General features: G+C 39.7%; 1 protein-coding gene across 1 annotated transcript in view; it reads left to right on the forward strand.

Moving 5' to 3' along the window:
- Nucleotides 1–25,738, forward strand: part of KLHL4 (kelch like family member 4) — an 83,243-nt gene extending 57,505 nt beyond the window's left edge. The window contains exons 3-8 of the mRNA XM_072430649.1: nt 947–1,143; nt 7,158–7,370; nt 10,844–11,030; nt 16,490–16,714; nt 19,181–19,343; nt 25,609–25,738. Of these exons, the coding sequence (XP_072286750.1) occupies nt 947–1,143; nt 7,158–7,370; nt 10,844–11,030; nt 16,490–16,714; nt 19,181–19,343; nt 25,609–25,738 (1,115 nt within the window). The remainder of the gene's footprint in view (nt 1–946; nt 1,144–7,157; nt 7,371–10,843; nt 11,031–16,489; nt 16,715–19,180; nt 19,344–25,608) is intronic.
- The last annotated feature ends 510 nt before the right edge of the window (nt 25,739–26,248 follow it).

Here is a 26,248-nt window from a genome sequence, read left to right on the forward strand (position 1 = left end):
AGGAGACGGTCAGAGACTGCAGACACTACAGACAGGAAACTGTGTATTAAAGACTAACAAAAAAAGAAAATGCAGCCAGGTTATCATGAATACATCATTAAGTCCTGAGATTTACACAGCTCTGTCTGGAAAAACAAGCCTGCCTAACATGAACGATTAATTCCATTCAGCTACTGCTTGCATACTTTGGATGAACAGAAATACAAATTCTTATGCAGTAAAACAGCTCTCATCTATGTTTATTGTCTGCTATTTGCATGGATTTCAAGAGATTTTGATGTCTCTCTTTTCCCAAAAATAATGTCAGCTGATTTGCTAAAAGCAAATGAAGGAATGTCATTTTGTTACCCATCCAGATGTGCAGATCCGGGAATGGTCTCTGATCTATTATCGGTGTGAAGTGAGCGGCCTGATTCACTCTCCTGATCTGAGCAAAGCCAGTGAATGTGCAGCCTCTTATTGAGCCATTTCCTCTGTATAGAAATGACATCTGTGAATGTATATAATGATGGAGCCATTCACAAGGAAACGGCCCTGTGCACTTTCCGGGCCATGAAACCCCATTCAATGAATCGCTAATCAGGGCACAGACTGACAGCACGGATTCTCTTTTCACAGGCTGGATGAGAAACCAATTTGCATTGGCTTTGGATTCTGCTCAGCAGGTTTTACATTTCTATAAAAACATTGGAAAAAATAATTTGTGTTATTCAGCCCTGCAGAGGTTGATTGTAATTGTGAAAATGGCTGCAATGATGCGGAATTATAATATAATATAAATATATTTCCATGACATGCCTTGTCTCTCCTATGATTGGACGACTATAAGAAGTTCCAGCAATCTCTATATTGTATATATATTATTCTTGGCGTGTAATATTGCGGCCTTATGTGTGAAATGGTACAAAGTATTCTGACTCTCTGCTTGTTATAATTTGTTCTGCAGGTATCTTGGAACTCAAGGAAGACACTATAGAGAGTTTGCTGGCGGCCGCCTGTCTGCTTCAGCTCACCCAAGTCATAGAAGTCTGCTGCAACTTTCTAATGAAGCAGCTCCACCCGTCCAATTGTCTGGGAATCCGGTCATTTGGGGACGCACAGGGATGCATGGAGCTCCTGAGAGTGGCACACAGCTACACCATGGTAAGAAATTATATTTCAGAGAATATATTGTATAAAGCAATAGAAACATTTCACACATTTCTCTCCAGGACATAAAATATCTAAAACCACACTTTACGAATTCCAAATAAAGAAGCCAACAAGTGGTTCTGAACATTGGTGTTCTGCTGGGGAAAATATATGGGAGCCAGTCACTCTATATCAGTGTTTGAATAGATATTTAATTGAGAGGATTTAGGGGGTTAGATGTTCCTCATTTCCAAACTAGGAAGCAGGAATCTCTAGTTTATTGACCGCTGGGTAAAAGCTTCAGTTACAGTGGCCCTATGAGGTACTTCAATCCTAAAAGTGCGACTCCAATCCTTGGTCAAGCCAGGCCTCCTGATAAAACTAGCAGAAAACCTTAAGGGAACTTAATTTTAGATTTAAGACATTACATTCCACTGGCTTTGCCAAAAGAAGATTTTCTACCAAGAAGCTGCAAATTGCATGAAGGCTCCATATCTTGCCAGGGCAAGGAATAGGCACATCAGGTCCAAGGTCCTGGCTTGACCAGGCACACGTTTTTTGGTTTTGGCTTTTCAACTGCAATGACTACACACTCACTCCAAATATATATCCTTTAACTGCCCCCAGTTTACAATGCTTACCAAAACACTGAGTATGTTACTGTAATAGGAAAGCAGGGTGCCAAAAATAATGCTAAATGTATATTGCAACATGGATGCCTTAACCAAAACACCGTCAATGGACCATGCCTGTGCACACAATATTTGGCACATCAATCCACAGGCTGTTAGCCTATGACCATCAAGGGGACATGTTAACTGTGCTCCTCTACATTGGCAGGTATCAGGAGTTCCCTACTTGACCGCAGGATTCACATCACTAAGGCTAAGGCATTTACTGTAATCCTCCATGGGATGGTATCTGTGGAATGCTCCAGTAACCTATAGAATCTTACATTCTCCCTTATGTTCCCAGATATTACTGATTTTTGGGTAGATTCTGATTAACCGAGCCATATATTTTTGGATAGTGTATATATATAGAAACAAAATGCAACGATCACAGGCTCCAGCTCTGCAAAACAAGTGTGCCAATCGCCAATACCGCCATGCTACCCAAAGACATCGATCGTTGTTGGCACTGTTCATGTGTAATACAACTGATAAGAGTGTCTTGTTGAATGAACAACATCTGGGAACCTTCAGATCTCATCCTGCCATGAAACTTTTATTTTTACAGCAAACAAACATTGTGACTCTTTCAGGATGTCTCCTATCACTCGGAGCGTCCAAACAGGAAGCCGGATTCTTTCTGAGGGATGAAAATATCTGTCACAGAGAAAAGCCTGGATAGAGAGATAATGGGCCGGATGTTGTTTGAAAGCATCTTCATATGGGAGCTATACTGAAATTTGGTCACAGTGCTTAAATGTTTCTTTAATTAGATTGTCCAGTAAAAAACTGTTATGTATTATCCACAAAAATCTCTCAGACATTTCTATTTAATGAACTCCTTGGCACCAAGGCTGCAAAATCTGCAAACAATGGACATTTCTTGTGCGTCTTCTCTCATAGAATTACCGAGAATCCACGTATATCTGTGACACACTGACCACTGACCACTTTTTCTTTTTGCTTTACATTGATGATAAGGTTTGAATAGATTTTGCAGCACAAGGCTGTTTAGTAAATTTGCAAAATATAAAATAATCATATTAAATACAATAAAAAAAAACAAAACTATATGAAATAAAGGCAATAAAAGTATTGCCTTTCCAACTTTCAATGGTAATGGAAATGTGAATGTCTAGAATCAACTCAAACAATAATTTTACCCTTTGACCTCTGTCTATTATGAAGGAAAAGCAGTCAATATCTATAAAGCACAGTATTTATGGAGGGTCAGCATTAGGGGCCCATTCACACTGTTGCATTGCTGGAAAGCAGTAGACACTCAATTGGCACTCTACTGCACAAAGTAGATTTAATTCCCCTACACTAGATTGTGGCCCAACTTTCGCCCCAGTAGCACACTGTCCAAGTGTTATATAGAGGAGTAGTTTTGAAGGGGTATACTGGGCCATTGCCCAAGGTATTCCCTTTTTTAGTGTCCCAGTTGACAGAAAGGCAGAGATGCAGAGAGTTAGAATTCTATGCATTTGGGGTCCCCACTTATATTTGCCCAGGGCCCAATTTATTCTATATAAAACCAACCTAATACTACATCCTACATAGGGAATGCTATTTACATTTCCTACATACAGGTGGCAAGCACAGCAAACAGAATGTATTTATTATTATTCAGTGCAGGTCTGTTACATCCGTACAGTGCACAAGGTGCGCCAGTACAATATTGGCACCACAACAGATTGTTGTATGTTACAGCTATACAAAGGTCTGTAGGGGACCTTCAATTTGGAGTGCATGGAATGAAGTATCCACTTTGTATTTCTCTAACCCTTGTGGGCTGTACTTTTCCCCTGCAACAGTCTCTGCCTCTTTTCTTACCCACATGATACTTTGTGTGTCTCTGTCCACCTTCATGTGTCACTGCTTCTCCCATTACATTCACATTGATATAAAATAAATTTTAATCTAGCAGTGATGGGCACAGCAGGTGAATATACCTGGGAAGTCATAGCACCAGATACACATGAGATGAGGTGGTTTATCTCCACTAAATGCAGCCAAAAATCCTCAAACCTATTTTGGGTGGACCCTGGAGTTTTATTCATTGAATATTTTTTTTCCTTAAAATGATACTAGAGATATTTTATGTGTCAATTTTTGATACAAATCATTCTTAGCGGATCTCTGTAATACCCAGCAATCTCGCATTCCTTTGAGCCGTGATTATTGAAGCTCTCTCTGATCACAACTCAGAAGCCTTTCAAGTCTCCCATTAGAGTGTTTGGGGAACATTGTTTCCAATTCTTGAAATGTCAGCGGGATAAAACAGCAAAAAGTGAAATATCATGACATTTGAGAAATTGCAGGAGGTGTCGCGTGTCCTCTTTTTTGTTTCGCCGCCGGAAAGATTTTTATTTCAATTTTATCACTGACTTAAGATGATTATTACATGGCGCATGAGGTCTCGGTGCAACTCCTGAAATTGCGCTCCGATTTATGACCCAGGATGGAGAGCGGATATAAAACCTGTAAATCACGAGTTTCCAAAAGCTGCATTGAACTTTAACTCTGGGTCTAAGAAAAATAATATCCTGGATGTGCCTGCCACAGAGGCTGTTTGATGGTACACTTTACAAATATTCCTCTGCATGCAACCCAATAAGTCAGCACAGATCAAACCAAAATATACATTGTTTTCAACATTTGGAAGATTGCTCAGGGTGGCTTTTTGGATATCTAATATTGCTATGGGCAGACGTTTATCCAAAAAGTATATGAACTTCTGTGGAAGAACCTTTCCAGTTCCAGCATGGCTATGAATGGTGAACAAAGCCAGCTCCATAAAATGTCCTGACCTCACCCCTACTGAACACCATTGGGATGAATTGGAATGATGAGCCAGGTCTTCTCATCCAACATCAGTACCTGACCTCCTCAGTGCTCCTTCTCTATTAAAAGATAAATTCAACTCTACATCATACAAAAACATTGCAGACAATTGTGCTCTTCCAGCCTTGTAGTCACAGTTTGTTGAAGACCCTTTTCTGTTCCCCAATGACTGTGCCCCGGGGTACAAAGCCATCTCCATAAAGACATGGGGTCACTAGTTTGGTGTGGAGGAATGCGGTGTCCTGCACAGAGCCCTGACCTCAACCCTAATGAACATTTTTGGGATGAATTGGAATGGTGAGCCAGGTCTTCTCATCCACCATCAGTACCTGACCTCACCAAAGTCCCACAGACATCTTCCAAAATCTTGCGGAAGCTTCTCTAAAGGAGTGAACCTAAAAAACACAGAAAAGGATGTGGGGGGGGGGGGGGTGACTTTAGAATAATGGTCATGAGTGTGGAATGGAATGTCCTATAAATTGTGATGCTCAGGTATCTTTCAACTTCTAACGATATAGTAAAGGCTCACTTAAAGGTAAAATAAGTATATCCCTAGATGTCTTTCCCATCACTAATTCTTCATTGCAGCCCATCAATATAATCCATACTTTTGGGTAATAGGGAACACATGACATTATAGTCTACTTCCCATAAAACAATGTTAACTTCCCAATCAGAAGATTTTATCCAACAATTCCAAAAATTTGAATGTCCCAAGCCAAATCATGAATTATTAGTTTTGTTTCCCAAAAGGCTTTTGTGGGGAAATGGACCAAAAGCTGCCACAAAAAAAACTGTCCCTCTCTTATATCTTCTTCTGTAGTCTGGAAACCATTGGCGTAATGGCCAGTCCCACCAGGTCCCATCCTTTTATCTAAGGATTCATGATAGAATTTTTGAAGCAAGTGGCTCAAGATTTTTTTTTTACCTCATAATATTATAAGCCTGGGCTTAGCTTTCTTAGCTTTCCAAACCATTCTTCACAATTTTGCATACTTTACAACTTTGTAATGCAAACGCATTGGATTGCCACTGAGTTCAATGGGTCTAAGGGTTAAAAAAAGCCAAGTCTGGCTAAATCTTAACTTTTCAAAAGTCATTTATTAGATCAGTTACATGAAGACATGAAGATGAGGGTCTCACATGGGGGGGCATTGCGTAGGAAGCATTTTTCTTAGATCAAGGAGACGTGCATGGGGTTGCCAGGGGATGAGAGCAATGGTGGGGAGGAAGGGTTGCAGGGAAGGCAAGTGCCTGTCTATAAAGCAAACCCATTACTTTTCCTATTGTAGTAAAATACATTTGTTATATTAATACAGACATGGGAATACCATTTCATTCCAAATGAAAGTTCTCTTTATAACCTCAGTTTTTATAGCTGAATGAGATTTACATCTAGTCACATTCAGGAGACGTTGGATAAATAATGTTGCGACAATGTTCTATGACGTTCTTCCCAAGCAGCATGCCTGCTTCATCTATAATACATAACAACCGGCATCTGCCGCGACGTTCCTTACAAATCAAGTGACTGCCACCTCGGATAGAAAATAATCATTCTAGACAGACGTTGAAATGATTCAGCGCTGATCCAAGTTATAGAAAAAGATTGACATGAATACCATCTCTCCTGGTGGTAGGTATTGGAGAAATCCCCATCCACCTCTGTATTATTTTGGGTGGATTGTGTTGATGTTCTCTATATATACTCTTTATGAGGTGCTTACTGCTCCCGGATTCTGCTTTACTATCGCTATAAAAAGAATCTACAGCAAAACATTTAAATGATATAGAAAAAAAAACCCATTTCATTGCTTGGAAGATTCACACTTTGAAATTGAGATCATTGATGCATTGTTGTCACCCTACAATGGAAGTGCCAATGGTTGATGCTTGGATTGTCTATTCCAGCAGAGGACAATTAATATTAAAGTAATGTTCAGACTAGATAAAAGTCTTTAAGAGCAATTCCCAAGCAACTGTTCCATAATCCATGGTTCTACACAGTCGTATAGCATTGACACCTTTGTTGGCAGAGCTTGACCAATGGCACTACTATAGATTGGATCATGAAGAAATCTTGATATGTCAACTGAATAATAGAGGATCAATGTCAATGAGCTGTTCACTGCACTGAAATCCCACGTAGCGCTGTCAGCTTTGCCAGGTTTTCCCCTGCTTGCTTACAGAATTACGCATCCTTCTGATATGGCCACGAGCAAAGGCGAAGAGGTTCTATAGTCCAGCAGGGGATAAATGGGCAGAGCTGAAAACCTTCTAACACCCAGCACTTTGAATACAAATCCCACATTCCTGATCAGAGATCTAGTGATTTACAAAGCTGGGTATATTAATCATCCAATGATATCAGCAGGCTGACATATGGCAAGCACCTCAGGGGTGGGGCTTGCATGTTCTCTTCTTAGTTGTATAACCTTTTTCCTAGTGACAGGTCTGCTTTTCTCACCTCCGTTCTCTCATAATATTTACTTATTTACTCATTTTCAGGAACACTTTATTGAAGTGATTCGCAATCAGGAATTTCTTCTCTTACCAGCAAATGAGATTGCCAAGCTGTTGTCCAGCGATGACATTAATGTTCCTGATGAAGAGACCATTTTTCAGGCACTGATGCAATGGGTGAAATATGACATTGAGTCGCGCCAGAGGGATCTGGGGATGCTCCTATCTTACATAAGGTTACCCCTGCTCCCGCCACAGGTAAGAGGGCATGGAATATTATTTAAATAGCACTAAAATTCTACCACTAAAATGACTCTATTTATAAAACAGGGAATCTAATTTCTTGTTTATGTGTTTCAATGGCAGCAGTTGATTCCCACCAGGGAATGTTTGAGGGAATGCCAGATGCCCTGTTTTATAAATAGAGCCCAAACTAAAATATTATATTTTTTTAACTAGCTAAAGCTATAAAAAACATAAACTGAATTATAAAATATTAAAAGAGAATGATTAAAGTAACATTTGTCCATGTTCTGGTTTATTAATCATCCAACGTTAGAGACTGACATCTTTCAGAATCAGCAAATTAAATGGTAATTTCTTGCTGATACTTAATTTTCTTTTTTTTATACATCTAAGATTACACTTATGTATTTATTATTGATGAATTCAGTATTTTTAAATATGTTTATAATTTTTTTAACTATTAAATGTTGTGTTTATAAGGAAAATGGTAATTTTTGCTTTTGTCAAATGTTTGTAAATGTTGTGGAGATTTGGTAACGTGGCTTTGTTGATAAATCATGGTTTAAGATTTGGTTATGTTCACATTGGCCATGAGGTTGTGGTGCGTTTACATCAGGCTCTCAACTTCATTCTTTTTTGCCCCAAAGGAATCCTAAATATGAATTGCATCTGGCCCTCCAGTACATTGAAATAGCGCCGCTACTACAATTCCCAGCATCATTTGCATCTATGGACCAGCGGCCTCTCTGCCTATGTATGGCTCCGCATTGGACCGGGAATTGTAGTAGCGGTGCTATTTCAGTTTCAAGTTTGGCCCGCGACTTTGTCTAAGTTTTTAATTTTGGCCAACTGTGTATTTGAGTTTGACACCACTGGTTTACATCTTCCTAGTGCTGGGTAATTTCTGCCTTTCAGAACACGTTATAGGTAGCTTCTCCCAGTGCCAGCTCTATAGAGAATGAATAGGGGATGGAAGTACCGCTCACTGCCACCCGCTGTTAAATCTGCAGACGTTGGGTCTTTAAGAAGGATTGGGCTATGTATTCTACCATATAAAGGACTCTATAGATAGTTCTTTAAGAACTAGTGCTATGGTGTGAAGGACCAAGTGTCTGCAAAGGTGCCAGCCATGGACAGCCACATTGGATTGCTGAATCCCAGAGCAAGTCTGGACCTACCCTTAGTCTAAAGTTTAGGCATTAGGTTTTTTAAAAAAATTGACTGCCATTTAATGGAATTTAACTGGAGCATATTGCAAAATTTGTGCCTACATTATGTCAACCACCATTCATATTGCAAAAAGTAAATCACATTTCATAAGATCAATTTGCTCTTAACTACATCTCATTATACAGACGGACTAACTGTCCCTCACAACAGAACTAACAATCTAATGTCCCCCCATAGTCATATGTCATTAACATAGTGTAAGGCCAATTTGGGGGGGGGGGGGGGCAAGCAACCTAACTGCATGTTTTTGGAATGTGGGAGGAAACCACAGCTCCTGTCATAAACAATATACGGCTCTGAAAAAGTCAATGGCATCTTACTGATCAGAATCTAATGTGAGTTTGCAAATGCACATCACATCCAGGAAACGTCACCCATGTACATGAGCCCGTTACATTGTTCTACTCACATTCTTGGATCCATTCATAGCTTCATGTCTACCTATATTCACCTCCTGTACTGAGCAGAATAAAAGGTTCTAAAGATGTAAAAAGCTGTAAAATGTAACTATAAAGAATAGGTAGCCAGAGCAGAGGTTATTAGGGAAGACCGAAGGACATAAAGTGGCTCCCATAGACTCCCAGTTGTCATACACGCTCCTGCAAAATACGAGTGTATTAGTGTATCATTCGGGCTGCCAACATTCACTCAGGACCAATATGTCAGGTCTGGGTGGACTTACCCTTTTCAGGCTGTTTTATTAATCATATTTTTTTTTAGTTTTACATTGATTTTTCTTTCCTGTTACTCTGATTGATCTCTGTGTACATCAAACCACCTTCTATTATTAAGTGCTGCTAAATTTATAATTAAAAGGTTTGGTAGCTGGTATAAAATTGTAAAAGGACCAAAAACACAGGGCATGACCTAAGTAAATAATAAAACAAGCAGAGATGACATGCAGCACCCAATATACCTCACTTTATGTATTTTTAAAAAGATCAACATTGATTAAATGCTTCTCAGTGTCAAGATTAAGACACCATATGGTAGCCAACAATCTGAATTGAATGTGTGAATAATGCGTTGAGTTGACTGATTCATGATGATAAATTATTATATTTCATCTCAATTTTATTGAATATATTTTGTGATATTATAACTTTTTGTATACTTATGGACACTGACCAATCTGATACCTATAGATAGTGAGTTACCTATAGATAGTGAGTTATAAATTCTTTATCTGTTAATTAGTCTGAGATTCAGCCGCTTTTTCATTTGCATGCATGGATCATAATGTAATAGCATGTACTTTAATGACTGCTGTGCTTTTTGATAATTGGCCAATAGGTAAGTAAGTCATTGGTAGAATGACCCTAATAGTTATTATGCATTGAATAGGGATTGGAAATCATCCAAGGCTATGTTCACACTGGCGGTGAGGGTGTGGTGGGTTTACCGTGTCATGCCATGGGAGATGCTACATGTAGGTTGGCGGCAGTTCCATTGAGGATGAATGGGGGTGGTAGTGAGCGGTACCAGTACAGTTCCAGAAATCTTTCACATTAGATGGGAAACCCAGTCAGGGCCTTTAACTTTCCTAAACATCCAGCGCTCCTCACCTCTACCCCTGGAGCACTAAAAATCTGTAAAGGTTCTTACCCCATATCACTATATGTAGAACGCTAAATACAAAAAAACCTGGTCTAAGTTACTCTTGGAGAGGGGTTTTATGGTTTAAAATATGCAATTTGTTTGCGGCATTTGCTACTTCAGGGGATGGAGGTAGTTGGGTTTCAAAGATCGCATTGGTTAGTTGAGTAACTGGTTAGTTTTGTCCTCTTTACGTGGAGCAGTCCCAAGGCAAAGTGTAGGAGCTCATTGTTTTGCTCTGAGGAGAGTAATGTCGTGTTGACCAAATAGTTGTAGATGAGATGAGGCAGCCATCCCGCGGCTCGTTGGTATTGGGAGGGGGGATGTCCCTAACACCAAGTTTGACAAACCTTCAACCTGAGTCCCTGAACTACGTACACAAGTGACATCTTTTAAGGGGTTGGTTATCTACTTTATGAACAGGTGCTATACCTGCCAGCCATCGCATGTGATCACATTTTGGCTGTGCCAACAACCAAAAATACATTTCCAAAATATCTAGCATGTTATTATCTTTGTTTTACAATATTTAACTGTAACTTACCCATTACCTTTATATATATTGGTATTTCCTAATGAACCTCACCATTTACAACCCTGAAAAAAAGTAATCAATTATTTTTTTATTGTGTGTGTAACTGACTGGTGTTTGGCTTTAGTTACTTGCAGACCTGGAGAACAGCCCGATGTTTGCCAATGACCTGGAGTGCCAGAAATTCCTGATGGAAGCCATGAAGTACCATCTTCTACCCGAGAGACGGTCAATGATGCAAAGCCCCCGAACCAAACCCAGGAAGTCTACAGTGGGGGCTTTGTATGCCGTGGGAGGAATGGATGCCACAAAAGGTACAAAGCAACATATAAATACGTTTTTTCCTGGGCCTTTCACTTGTTTGATCCATAATTCTGTGTCATAAGCAGTACAATGTGCATGCAGATCTAATTGTTTAATTTAATTTCCAGGCAACAGTTTATTATTTTTTTGATTTGCATTAGAATTCCTGACAAGTTTTCCCTGACATATGTATTTCCGTTACAGAGTTTTGTCTTTGCCTCCTCCAGGTAACAATGGTTTTACAATTGGGATTGGAAATGGGAACCATTTTTGGTGGAGTTTGTCAATCAGGGTTCCTCCAGGGGGTGCTAGGGGTTCCTTGAGTTTAAATGACACCAATGCTCTTTTTGGCTATCTGTAAGGTTGACATTCTTTTTAATTGCCAGCAATATAAGAGGCATTCATCCCACTGATCACCAAGCTCGTATACTGTGATCTGTGGATATAGTAATTATAGAAGAGGTTCTCTAAGACCTGAAAGTTATTTCAAAGGTTCCCTCATGTTAAAAAGGTTGAGAAGTCCTGATTAATGGGAAAATTACATTATTTTTTTCCACTTGGGGAATGTTTTCACATACACAATAACACTACCCTTCCCCCTTCCATGTTCCGATTTTGGTTACAAATCCATGCTCTGTGGGGTTGCAAAAAAAAAAAAAGGTGGTGAATGTATAATTATGACATTTTTTTTAAATCCACCCATGCCTTAAATTTCTCATGGGTGACTGAGTGAAGAAGTGGATTTAGTATGATTTAGCACCACCATGATATATCATCTCACTCTTATTCTATCTATGGAGGAACAATGCCTTTAATAGTCTGAAATGACAGCAAAGTACATCAGGGGGGGTGGGGGGGTCATCTAACATTGATCCCCGGACTGATATGCAATCCCCACTATTGTCACCTTCATCCAGAATGAGGGACAGACAAATGCAATCAATACATTGGCACTCAGAAGCCGGGTGCTGTAGACGGAGGATTATCCTTCACAAGATACAATGAATTATAGATAGAAGTGTCACCTCTGCCAGATAAGCAGTCAATCCACTCAGCACATCACGCTGAGATCTTACAACAAAATCCTACATGATAAAACTCCCTTTCTGGCTTTCAAAATGTCTTTAGAAGAGAAAGCCATAATCTCTGAGACTATCCAAAGAATAATTAAACTGCCACATTTTTATCAGTTCATTCACTGTCCTCATAATCACATGAAAGTGGACCTAGCATTGGATATCTCATGATAAATGCAGATAAGGAATAAGAAAAGGTGACATTTCCAGGTGCTGGCCTCTCAGAGAGATCACAGCACTCACCCAGGCACTGCGTTCATTATTATATAGTGCACCATATAACTAACACTAACAGTCCCTCTTAAGAGCTCACAATCTATTGTCACCGCCAAAGTCATAGTCTATCTCTGCCATAGTTAGGGATATTTTTGGGGGGAAATCATAAAAACTTCCAAGAAGTTTTAGTAATGTGTGAGGAAGCCCCCCACAGATATCCTCCTTTCAGTGTCCTCACCATGGTATAAATCTGGGATTCTATACTGCAAGGCCAGAGTTCTGTCCACCCAACCATGGGATGACACTATCATGTAAATCCTGGTGATTATGTAGTTCTTCAGGTTGTATTTTGAAACAGATCAGCCCACCTGCAGACTCTCTCTTTGTAAATTGCTACAAAATTACAATGTAGCATTTAGAAAGACTAAGAAAATGCTTCCTCCTGCCTGTAGTAGATCATCTCAGCTCAGGGAACCAACTGGAGCTGAAGGACAACTTTATCATTATTGCGCCTGGAGGAAAAGACGTTTAATCTCTGCATAAGGAAGAGATTCTTCACTGTAAGGTCTGTGAAAATGTGGAATCGGCTCCCTCAGAAAGTAGTTTCCGCAAGTTCATACATGGTCCTATCAGGAATATGCAGGTTTTCAGTGTTGCCCTTGGATGAACTTGATGGACTATTGTGCACAATGATACTGTTGCTGTATATAGTCATACATCATTTAGCTTTGCAGACTTATATAGGTTGACAATGGCAGCTTTTGTTTTTATACAGACAAGTTCGCTTTGGTTGTTTTGTCACTCAAATGTCATGTGAAGTTTATATTTTATGAACATAGATAATATCTGAGTTTCATAGCGTTGAGACATTTAGGTCCATGTGAAACATTTGACTTGACGTCATTGGTTCCTAGGGAATGATTAGGAAGAACATTAGTTTGCGCAGATCAGTGTAACACAACCTGGTGGGCATGAATTATTACAGTGGAGAGCAGTATACAAGCTGCCAGCAGTCTGCCTAAGATTCATTCACTCTGATAGAGAACTCCTAAGTGTAAGGGCCTGGTCGGGCACCAGTGCTCATGAGACTCCAGTCCCCCAATCTATCACTGCACTCTGCTCAGCCTCATAAAGCTAGTTGCACAGTCCCAGCACATGGTTGCCCCAAGGACTTTGGTACACAAGGGGTGGCATCTAGGGAAGGGTTGACAGAGGACCAGGAGTCCACAGATCAGGAGAGTCCAGCAGAGGTAAGTCTAGAACTGTGAGCCCGGGGTCATAAACTGGTAATCCATGCACCAGTTGAGGTAACCAAGGGTTTAGACAAAACCGAATTGGGGTCACAGGCAAAGGTCGGTCCTTGCAGCAATCACAATCACAGGGTCAGGAAACAGAATCAGCAACAGTGAATCCAACTGATGAAAACAACAGCAGCAAAACATCCCAACTTACCCTACAACAGGCACTGGTCACTTTGCAAAGAAAGGCTATTAAATCCCTGCAGCCAATGGCAGTGCAGGATGAAGCCAGGGACTAATCTGCTCCTAAAATCCCCTTTAGCTGTGCACAGCCTTGTATATGTGCTGGGGATGCTGAGAAAGCACATCTCCGGCTGCACTGCTAAAGGGAAGCAAGAGATGCTGTTATTCCTTGCCCTTCTTGATGATGCAAGCAACACCAATGGACAGAATAAAAAGGGCATTGTACTGCGGTGGCTTACAGCATGGGATTACCAGCCATATAGGCGTTTCCTAACACCCAACCTCCCCAGTAACTTGTTTCACATCTTGTTACCAAGAAAAAACAAAGCTAGGGTTGGGTGATGTTAAATCACCACTGGTGTAGTGGAAAAGACCACTTGATCACAGAAATAATACATATTTGTAAAACAAATCTTACCTTTGTTGGTTTTAGTCTCAGAATACAAATACATTCAGCAAGAAAACCTTTCTACAACACAAAATCATTTCACAACTGAAAGCCTTGTTTTCAGCGTCATTTGTAAAGTTCTTTTATAGCTCACACCTTAAAAAAAAAACTGCACTTGATCGGATATTATGTAACCCACTGAGGTTCTCATTATTTCTATACTTTTCTGAAATGTGTAAAGGAAAAGACAAAGGAAGCGCTTTTCCTAATACCTAAGTCGGTCATCTTCTTTGTTTCATTATAGAAGCTGAAGAGTTTTTTTTAGCAAGTTTCTCGACTCAGTGTCTACATGAAGTAAAGACGTGAACAGAATTCAGATTAAACTTTACAAAAGCAACCTCTTGATTTGAAACCTATTTATCTATTAGTGGTTAGTCCCATTTAGCCAGACTTGTTTCTGTAATGTTGAAGACGTTGAATAACTTGTCCAAGCCACTTCTCCAGCTCTATTGAGAACCTAATATATATAAATATCCAGCTTGGTTAGATATTAATTCACTCACCATGGAATGTGACTAAGAAGATGTCAATTGTCCAGTAACAAGATTGTGGGTGTGAAAGTTCTGAAATCTGCTGTTCTTGTTCCAAAATCCTATCCTTGGGGTTTGGAAGTCCACATATGTCTTCGTCCTACACTGTACATGACCAAAGGTGTAAATTGTTGTGGAATCACAGAGGCGGGAGATTTTTGGAAGTATTATATGTTACATGGTGTCAATTTTTGATGGCCATCAAAGTGGAACAATTAACACTGAACAAGGAATAAAACCTTCAATAATTTGCCACCTGACCATTACACCAACCATAACCTTGTCTGGGCATAACCTTACCTTCCAAAACCTTGGCCTTTGAGTTGCCCCTCTTTAGGAGCTATAACTGCCTTCTCTCTGGGTTGTCTTTATACAAGATATTGTTGGGAGTCTGTTGGCATTTTTACCCATTTTATTGGGGAAAAAGATCTGGTTTGCGATTGTCATTACAATGCACTTCAATGCTGCCCAGTAGGGTTTCAGGGCTTTCTGCAGTACACTCGAGTTCATACACAACAAACAAGTCCAACCATGTCTTTATATATCTGGCTTTGTGTGTGGAAATTTGGAGGGTTGTTCACATATTTTAGGTTTATTCATGATTCACAATGGACACTTTGTGAACACATCTTGTGAAAAAAAAGCTAGAAATGCTTCTCTAGACTCTCTAGATCAATGTTTCTCATCCAGGGTTCCTCCAGAAGTTGCTAGGGGTTCCTTGAGTAGGGATGAGCGAGAATGTCTCTGACATTCTCGCAAAAATTTCCCCAAAAATCTGATGGATTTGCTAAAATTCGGCGAATCAAATTCGCAAATTCCATTGAAGTGCAGGTTCCCACGCTCCCTGGGTTGATTAGTACAGCCCGGGGAGCATGGGAACATGCTGTCACAGCTGTTTGGAGGCATGGGAGTGCTTCCAATCAGCTGTTACTGCACATGAACTCTCAATGGAGTTTCTTTATTCAGTTCCCACGGTCATGGGGCTGTACTGATCATTGATAGGTAATGTGACTGCAGGTGAACTCTCAATGGAGTTTTTCTATTAAGAGTTCATCTGAGTTCAGTTCCCACAGTCACCAGGCTGAGAAGTACAGCCCAGGGAGCGTAAAAAATTGCAGTCACAGCTGATTGGAAACACACGAGTGCGAGATGAACTCTCAATAAAGTTTCTCCATTGAGAGTTCGGCGAGAAAACAACCTCATAGCGAATCAGAAGGCTTGATTCGCCGTGAGATTGAAACAAAACATTTCACTCGCTCATCCCTATCCTTGAGCAATGAGCAGTTTGTGCCTCCCAGGTCAGTGTGACATCAATGATCTTTTTTGGTAAAGGTGACATTCTTCTCACTGGGCAGCAATGTAAGAGTAATTCTTCAAACTGACCATCACTTTGATGTGATCTGTGGATTTTTTATATATTTATTAGTAATTATAGAAAGGGTTTCTTCTATAATTAAATTCTATATTAAAAGGCCTGAAAATTATTTTAGGGGTTCCTCCATGTTAAAAATGTTGGGAAACAGTTCTCTAGAGATTAAAAATCCTGCAAACCGTGCAAGACGTACTGTATTTTTGGTATTCACACAATATTATGATTGTTTATAGATTCATTTTTCCTTATTTGTTTCCTTACAAGTAAGTACAGGTTGTAACAATTTGATCCTAATGAATATCATTGATGTAAAATAGTGCTTCCATGTGTTTTCTCATACTTTCCAGGTGCCACAACCATTGAGAAATATGACCTGAGAACAAACAGTTGGGTTCAGATCAGCACCATGAGCGGGCGCCGCTTACAGTTTGGAGTTGCTGTGATCGACAACAAGCTTTATGTGGTAGGAGGGCGCGATGGCCTAAAAACCTCAAACACTGTGGAGTGCTTCAACCCGGTCAACAAAGTGTGGTCCGTTATGCCGCCAATGTCAACACACCGGCATGGACTTGGTAAGAAGCAATACACTTATCCATTACACATGTGTGCATGCAGAAAGATTGATTGAAAATATTGATTTGGCATTAAACAGGGATAATGCTCACCTCTAGCTATGCAATGTCCATCTCAACATACCCTACATTACCATAATATTTACACAAAGCCAATAATAGTACTCAATGCCAGGCAGCTGCTACAAAGGCAAACATAACTCTGAGTTGTATTAAAAAGGCAGAGGATGTAACAGAAGCAGTTTGTCTTACCAAAGTCTACATTTCTTGTCAAACCAGAAGGAAAACAGAGATATCAAGTCCATTTAACAGAACTCTTTGGTGGGCAGGTCAAACACATGGAAAGCCTTTCCTCTATAGAAAATGATTTCATTTCTAACTTGCACTATATATATTTAGTTTTGAATGAAGTTGGAAGTGGTTGGAAGCTCTTTCAGATTTTAACTTATGCATATGCCCCCAATAACGAATTATTCGTATGTCTTGCTTAGTCATTAGGATAAGAAGTTTGAGGTAAATTCTCAGGACATACTGAAATAATTACTGAATTAGTCTGATAGGGGGTCCAATCCTTCCCTATTCAAAAAAATATAGTCTGGGCTGAAAAATGAGAAAAGAGCTAACTTTTTTTTTCAAGGATTGTACTCATGACAAAACCTTGCTGTAATGTTACATGTGCATTTGTGACCTATTATCTGTATTAGTATAGCTTAAACTAAAAAGCCTACCAATCCCCACCAATCCATTAATCACCAAGCCACCACCAATCCTGAGGCTGCATGCTAGAAACGTAAACCAGATGTAAATCCTAACTGGATGACATTCATTCATATTAATTTTGCCCATGCAACAGGGTGACAATACAGACAATACAACTGGAAAACAGGGCAAATGCATTGTCACATAAACTTGAATCAGGATCTGTATAGCAGAATTACCAGGGATTATATTAATGATAGCTGTAGATTGAAAATAACATTTAATATGACATTCAAAATAATACCCAAAAGGTAAAAACTTGATGGACTCCCTCTTGATGGACAGACAACCCGATATAAGGATGTGCTTAGACACTCCGGAGGGCTGTCTTTTATGTATACAAATATGCCTCTGGGATACATATTGTACATTTATATAATAATAAAAAGATCCTCTGGGTTGCCTGGGGATATCAGCACTATCCATTCTACTTCACCTCATTATCCACCTAATATGGGGTATGGCATAGCCAATAGTATTATTGTTTTAATACGTGGAGTATACAATGGGGCTGTTTCATTAAAGATCTCCAAGTCTGGAGAAAATAGATTATCATGGGATTAAAAACAATTGCAAATTAATAGAACATGTTTTTTTAATCCATTCAAGGTTTGCTGGATCACCCAAATTCTTCTATGATAGTTTATCTTCTCCAAATTTAGAGAGCTTTAATAAATCAGTCTCATTATGACTTAAGGTGCCTTACTGTTCCTGAAGAAGCCGTCTCATGTTGAATTAGAAGAAACCGCGAAACGCGTTGAATTATAAAATGAGACTAAATGTGCACTAGATATGTTTAATGAAAATTGTATTTTTCTTTTAATAACTTAATAAATGATATTTACAAATATTAAATTATGCAATGTGGTTAAAAAGATGACATGCATCAAGTTATTTCGTTTTGCTTAATATTCTTATTAATACATATGGTTGTGACACTGGACTTTCTACCTGTTCACTGTGGTAGACAACTTTAATACACAGATTTAAAATGATTTTGACAATAATTATTGATTGGGTTAAACCTGCTTTACCATATGAGGTTCTATAAACCTTACCTGGTCAGCGCTGGAAATATGCAGAGGGAGACTCAGTTTCTCTTTTTTCAGCTGATATTTAATTTTTGGGTACAAACCCAATAATTACCTTGGCTCCTGTTGTGGCTCCGCATACTTTATTAATATTGATAAATAAACAAAGCGGTAGTCTGTTGTCCCCAAGACGGTCACATTGGCCGCGGAATTGTCCTGTCAGCACTTTGCAGGCCATTTTGCAGTCACATAGACAGGAAATCTGTGGTTCATGCACGGTGAAGGGCAGACTTAATCTGTCAACAAGCAGCGTGGGTTTCCTCTGTGAGAGACTAATTAGAAAAGTTTATAAATAATACATTGGCTATAGATCTTTAGAGAACTTAAATACATTTTAGTGCGACACAGGAAGCAGGACGCGTACACACAACCGCCCACTCCCGGCCTAGAACTCTTAAATTAATAATGTTTATTCCACACGGAGATGATTAAGTGCACAGCGTTCCGTGCGTCTGTGGAGAAATAATCACTTTCATTTACACTTGTTTAATTAGCCTTGATTAGATCAGCTATTCGTGTGATTTATGGATCTTGTACGGAATGTCGGAGAGCTCAGGTTGCCAGCACATGAGTAGAGGAAACTTACACTTGTCAATACTTCCTAAATGATTTGCAGGCGTTGCGGTCCTGGAAGGTCCGATGTATGCCGTGGGCGGCCATGATGGATGGAGTTACCTTAATACGGTGGAGCGGTGGGACCCTCAAGCGCGACAGTGGAATTACGTTGCCAGCATGACAACCCCAAGGAGCACAGTTGGAGTTGCAGCTTTAAATAACAAGTGAGTGTGTGTGAAAGGTTTACTTTATGGTTTTCAGTAGCCAGGAACACCACTGCTACAGTCAGCAGAGGCTCACGGGGCCCTGAAGACCAGTGGATGTGCAATAAAATTGGCTTGTCATTAAAACAATTCTGATACTAAAGTATTGTATGAACTATTGCTATAATAAATACATTTCACTAATAAGAAAACCTTTCCTTTCTATGAAAGCCAACTCATACGCAAAATAGCCCAAGCTTTGAAGGCATCAGAATATCACACCTATAAGAGCTTGTTGGGCGTCCAAATACAATACCATGACCATTACCATTGAGGGGATTTCATGGCTATTGGTATGGAGTTACCCTCCATCATTGGCCATTAGTATGTAGTTGTCTCCTCTTGTGTGGCTATAACAGCCTTCATGACATTTTGGAGGATGACCCCATATGTGTCAAGACTTGGTGAGCATGCCAAACCAGTAACGTTTAGTAGGGTTGAGGTCAGGGCTGTGTATTGAGGTTAGAACTCCAGTTGCTTCACACCAAGCTCATCTAACCATGTCTTTATGGAGCTGGCTACACAGGGGTACAGTCATAGGAGAACAGAAAAGGGTATTCACCAAACTGTGCCCATAAGGTCGGTAATGCTCATTTGCCAAAATCATTTTTGTATGCTGTAGATATATCAGTTCCCTTCACTAAAATTACCTAAACTCAGTCATTCGGTTGGTTGCCCATACAGCATAGACCTGCTGGTCAGGTATCAATTTCCTATATAGTGAATGAAATATTAAGCTCCATCTGATGCCTACAGATCCCAGTTGCTCATTTTAGCGGCCCTCTATGGTGTTCCCAGATCTTTGCTGTGGCTGCCTAATTTTTAATAAGCAGGGCACATTCAATAATTTCCACAACATACCATATAGGTACAGTATCTTGGATAGCGGCGTCCTGTTAAAAGGTGCCATATAATAACATTGGGTGTGATAAGTGTGATGGGTAAAGTCATCATAATTTAGGTAGAATCTCAGAAGTATTGGGTAGTTCTGACCAAATGCATACATTGCCAGTGTCCTAGTTAAAAAAATAAATATGAATGTAAAGATTAGAACAGCATGCTCGTATCCCAAATTTGTTGGACTTTTGCTGGTGGCTTTTCCAACAATTAGACACACAGATTATAAAACCCAGTAATTTGATTTGACATAAGCCTATAATATTAAATAAACTTAATTAAATTATTAATAATTAATAAACTACATAAATATATAATAAACATTTTTTGTACCAAATACAACTGATCTCCTAAAAGCTTCAATATAAGCCAAATCAAACCCCTATATAGCGGAGTCAATTATGATCTTTAGTAATCATAACAGCAAATTGGGGTTCAATAGTCTACGCGTTTCGCAGTAAGAACAGCTTCATCGAAATCTTTTGGTACACTGCGAAAATGAGGAATAAATTATAAAGATTCGCTTGAGCTTCACATTGAACTTCTCTTATTTGGTGATTTATAGTTATATCTGTTTAATATGGGAAGAAAATGCCTGTGGATTTTGTCAGAAAATTCAGAGCTGCCCTGTGTCCTCTATACACGTTCTATTTTATCTCAAAGAGCCCATTCAGCTTATATCATGAACTACAGAATAAATATCCTTAAAGCAGAACTAGACCTGTGCCATTCCCGTAGCATTGCGGGTGCCGCCATCTTCCTTCCGTTCTTCCTCCTTCTTTTGACCTTTGGCGCAGGGATGATGTAACACCTGTACAGGTGTGTGGAAATTTATTCATTCCCAGGTGTTTATTGTCTCTCACAGGGATCACATGACGTCCCCCGACAATGTTTTAACCCGATTTTTCCTCCATAAAGAATGAAGCATCTTTATTTGGGTATCATGTAAGGTCTCCATCTGTTTACTGGGTTAAAATGCTGGGTTAGAGAAGACGGAATCATGTAAATCCTGATGCCTATGTAAAATGATGCTTTTGCATTTTGGGACATGTCAGGGCCATTCATCCAATCTTGTATTATCTTGAAGATATTAATGAATAAGATTGGTTATTGTTAGGGCAATATGCTTTAAAGTCTGAGCCAGATATACAACCTATGTTATAACATTGTGTTCGATTCTACAAATTCTATAGGAAGTTTATGACGTGGGTGTGAGAACGCCCTGAATGGTCTGCAGAGCTGCACCCATTGCTGGCCTTTATGCTGCACACATGAAGCAGACATAGAGAGATGAGATAACAGACAGGAAACAATAACTGGCTGCTAACAAAGAGTCTCCAACAATGGGGAAATGTGAATGTCCAACCTTAGAATTCTACAGATAACAGAAAACATTCCACTTGCATTGCAGCGCCCCCACCAGGCAGATACAGAATTGTTGATCTCTGTATTTTGCATTTTTATTTACTAAACATTGATACGGTCAACATTCAGGAATAAATAAAGGTGGTCATAAGCTTCAAATACCTCCGCTTGTTCTGCACCATGACCCTTGCTTGTTCTTGACTTTGGGACGCCTGGTGTTTTTAGTATCTTGCTCTATGGCTGACTTCTCTGAGGGCCACAACTAGGGAGCTGTTAATGAAAAAGTCTATCTTTCCTTTACGCTCTGATGACCCCTGGCAGCTTCTTGCTTCTCAGCCAGACTTTTCTTCAGCTCATGTACTGAGCCCCTGGACATGCCCGCCCTAGAGGATTTTATCCCTATACATGACAAACCTCATGTGGCTGCACGGACCCCAGGCCAGTCAATTTTTTTAAAACAATTACCAATGTCCCACCTTCACGTTGGGGATTGCAGTGCGGTTCCAGAAAGCGACAAGTTGCTTCTGGGAGTGAAGTTTTGCTCCTTTGAGGGAATTGCATTTGCTGCTCCCAGTTTCACAACAGCATTTTGCTTTGTGCCCGTCACTGGCCATATTTGCAGTTTAATACTGCACGTATGAAAGAGTAAAACTAAATCTACCTTAATTATTGTTATTATTATCCCTAATGCCAAACACAGTGGCAATCTGAACTCTGCACTGCTGCTGATGGTAGGGTTCTACATCTGGCTCATTTGTGCCTAAAACTTAGCTGAATAGAAGTAATTGGACCCATTGTGTGAATGCTATGGGTGCCATTCCTGAAAAGGACAATGCTAGGCAATTTAATATGTATTATATTCATACATATATAAATGTAACAAATGTTAGGTACGTCACATAACAATCAAGAAGGTTCCACGCAGGGAAATAATGGTGAAAGGTCTTATCCCATTCAAAACCAGGGTTTAATGACCAAAGTACTATACATACAATCTCCTAATCAATCAGCATCTTAAAGAAGAAGAGCTCTTTAGTTATCCGACACGTTTCACTTACTCGCTTCTTCAGGGGTACTTAAAGAGAGAACGTTTGGCTTTTGTTGATGATGATTTGGTTCTTGTGGGAACCAATCTGGCCTAATACTACATTTATTGGTAAACCAAACCCAATCCTTGCTGCAAATTCTAATGCTGACTGTAATAATAGCCCCTATTTTTGTTTCATTTTGTTGCCAAATATTTACAGATTTGTAATTAGTAGTCACAGATTTTTTTTTTTACAAATTTTTCTAAAAAATGGAAGTCATATCAGAAAGAATATTGTGGAAGCTACGTTTTTCAAGTTAATTGCAACCCCACAGCTTTGTCCCATGCTGCAGGGACCCCAAGTCCTGTACAGTGAGAATGCTATCCACAGCCCCACCTGGCTGGTTGGGTTGCCCTTTAGTTCCATCAACTGATTGGAGCTTATTTATTTTTCTTATTTATTTTCCCCACCATGCACTTTTTCTGAAATGTGACTGCAGCAAATTTTTTCTTCTGACCTCCTATTGCAGCAGTTTTCTTTCTTGTGCCCTTTGTGTAGGGATGCAGCTGTGCCATTAATGGCTCCTCTTCCATCCAATTCAGCTCGGTCGTCTCTCGGTCTGATTATTTACGAAGCTGCTGAACAATCTCCCAATCACAGGCTGTTTATTCTGGCAATATAAACTCATCATTAACGCTGCGGCATCTCCTCTTTACATCCAGAAAATCGCTAAATCTAGGACAGCGGTCCTGGCACCCAGCGTACGGACAAAATTCTGACATATCAGCAAGGCGTGAAAATCTGACACAGATTATTGAGAGAATCTGCAGACTGGAAGCAGCTACATAACAAATGACATTCGTAATGCTGAAGCTCTGTGCACCACAACACATTTTTGTTACTAAAATACTTTTTTTATGCTTATTTAGATTTTTTTGTTACATCTCAGTGCTCCTGATCTCTAGCAGCTTCTCTGCAATCCGTTCCTGATATGCACTCCAATAATCTTTGCATGGCATTTCCCAGGACAGGTGTAAGGATGATGACAAAAGCTGATCATGCCTGCACAATGTGCATTGTATGGCTACTTGTGGTGTCTATTAGAAGCTACATGGGAGGGTGACAACACAAAAGAGCGTTTGATAGACAGAAATAGAGTTGTCACTCTATACCAGGATGAGCATGAACAAAGGACTGGAATGCTGGAAGTATTTTAGTACAAGCTGCTTATTTAAAAGTAAATAACTCTTCACTCATTTTTTAATGGCTTAATATTTATTTTACTACCAAATTTAGTGCTTTTAGCGGACCTTCCACTGAATTAAAAAACCGGCCTATTTCTGGACTCCCCAGTCTTTTACTTTGTTGGGTGTGGTGTCACAATGCTTACAGGAGGAATCCTGTGGAAAATAAAGCATGCAAAATCCCGCGGGAAGTCACTCTTGTCCATTTCATGGGGTCTTATGATGAGATTCCGCCTGCTCTGCATTCCATTGGAATCTTTAGATACTGCAGGCAGAATTCAGGGGTAAGGTAAAGAAAAAGCAAAAATTGTTCCTTTACAGTACATTTTATGCTTACTAAAGGGAGGTGAATTGGGTATGGGAAGGGGACCCATAGAATGTAATTAAATGGTCCTCTTTCCAGGTTGGATTATGGCAAACCAAATATGGCACCTTCTGAAGACAAACCAAATGAAGTCATTGTCATGGGGGGATACTGTGATCTCCATACATTCCTGGACACGTGACTAGAGAAGTTCACATACCTTAGCAGGTCTTTTTTTCCCCCTAAAACACCTTTCTTACCTCCAAAACACCCTTATTACCCTCAAATAACCACACAACGTTTTATGGTCCATATGGCCAATTAAATAACATCATCAACATATTCTTAATAACTTACACCACAAACCACCACAAACAAGAATAATATAACATATGGTAACCTTATAAAAACCATTCAGGTTGCAGGTCTTCAAAGGTATATTTCTCCACCATAACTTGGGATCTGGCCCACATTGATACCTTTTTGTTCCCAGCCGCACATACTACTGCCTTGAGAATGATATCAGCTACCCGTAGACTATCCCACCACCACAAATTCACATCCACTTAATATTACATTTTCTACACCGGAGGTCCCACACCAGAGATGGTGCCCTCACCCACTTCATAACATTAACAATCTTTTCTGCCCTCAAGGACCCCAAACCAAAATTCAAGGGCTGGAGAGTGGGAAACTTTCACATGCCCTTAAAATTCTGTCCCAACTTCCTGTTGCACCTTTTTTCAATTACCTCTATGCCCCATTAACCCCCCACACACCCTAATTACACCCCTTGAACCCCAACATTATTTTAATTGATCCCACCGGCTCTCCTTTCTCCCAGACATATGGGCTTTCTGTTTAGTTCCCTCTGCTCACTGACTATATGTGATGTCAGGCTCATTATAACTGTTCACAGGACACAGATTCCTTATTAGAGCTTCCATTGGTAAAAGTTATTATAATCTTGATAATCTGAAAAACTGAACGATTTGTGGTCAATAGGAAGTAAGTGTTGTAATAAATTCATTCCTAAAATTAAAATAAACCCCTAGAAAATGTGTCCTCCTTCCATTTATAACAGGTCACCATCCCTTGAACTCCCAAACTCTTTCCAACCTTTCCAGTCACATGATTCAATGCCAGCGCAAAAGTCATGTGATCACAACCAAAAAGGGACTTGGCATTCTTTAATGGATCAGGCGACTCATCAGCTTTGTCTGAACTCTGAGGGTTCCCTTTACTAGAAACAATAGGGCCACTGCTCTGATATTTGGTGGTGACAGCCAATGGCGAGTTAAAGAGTTTTTGGATATTTCAAGAATCATAAGGACTGGATTAGTAAATCTCCCCGTCCTATGACCATGAGTTGTCCTTTATCTTCTCAGGCTGTATGCGGTGGGTGGAAGAGATGGCAGTTCTTGTCTGAAGTCTATGGAATGCTTTGACCCCCACACGAACAAGTGGAGCATGTGCGCGCCAATGTCCAAGCGGAGGGGAGGAAAAAACAATCAGTAATGAATGCAACATATACAAGAACATTAGAACAAGAAAATAGCCTAAGCACATTCATTCAATGGAGAAAAGTCCTTTAAATTCATCTACTTACATTCCTCCAGTTCAAACTTCATCCCTAATTATCATCATCGTCATCATCATCGTCATCATCATCATCATCATCATCATCATCATCAATTGTCATCATCATCTGTCATGTTTAAGGCACCATCAAAACTTTTTGGTTTTCTCTTTTTCTATTATCAGTCACCACATTTTGGAAAATGTTTCTTGTCTCATGTCCTGTTGGGTCAGTAAAGTAGAAAGTAAGGGAATAAGATGGCATTGTTTCAGTTTATTTATTCCTTTTTTTTCTGTTTGACTGTAATAACACTGCCTATAATATCCGGATCGGGTGAGAAGGTCAGCTGACATCTGACAGTTGCTTGATTTCTTGATGGTGACCACGGTGGGCCATCCCTGCAAAGCACGAGTTTAGGCAGCAACTTAGAGTCTCCATCAGAAGTCACT

The sequence above is a fragment of the Pyxicephalus adspersus genome, chromosome Z (genome assembly GCF_032062135.1).
Source record: "Pyxicephalus adspersus chromosome Z, UCB_Pads_2.0, whole genome shotgun sequence".
Lineage (NCBI taxonomy): Eukaryota > Metazoa > Chordata > Amphibia > Anura > Pyxicephalidae > Pyxicephalus > Pyxicephalus adspersus.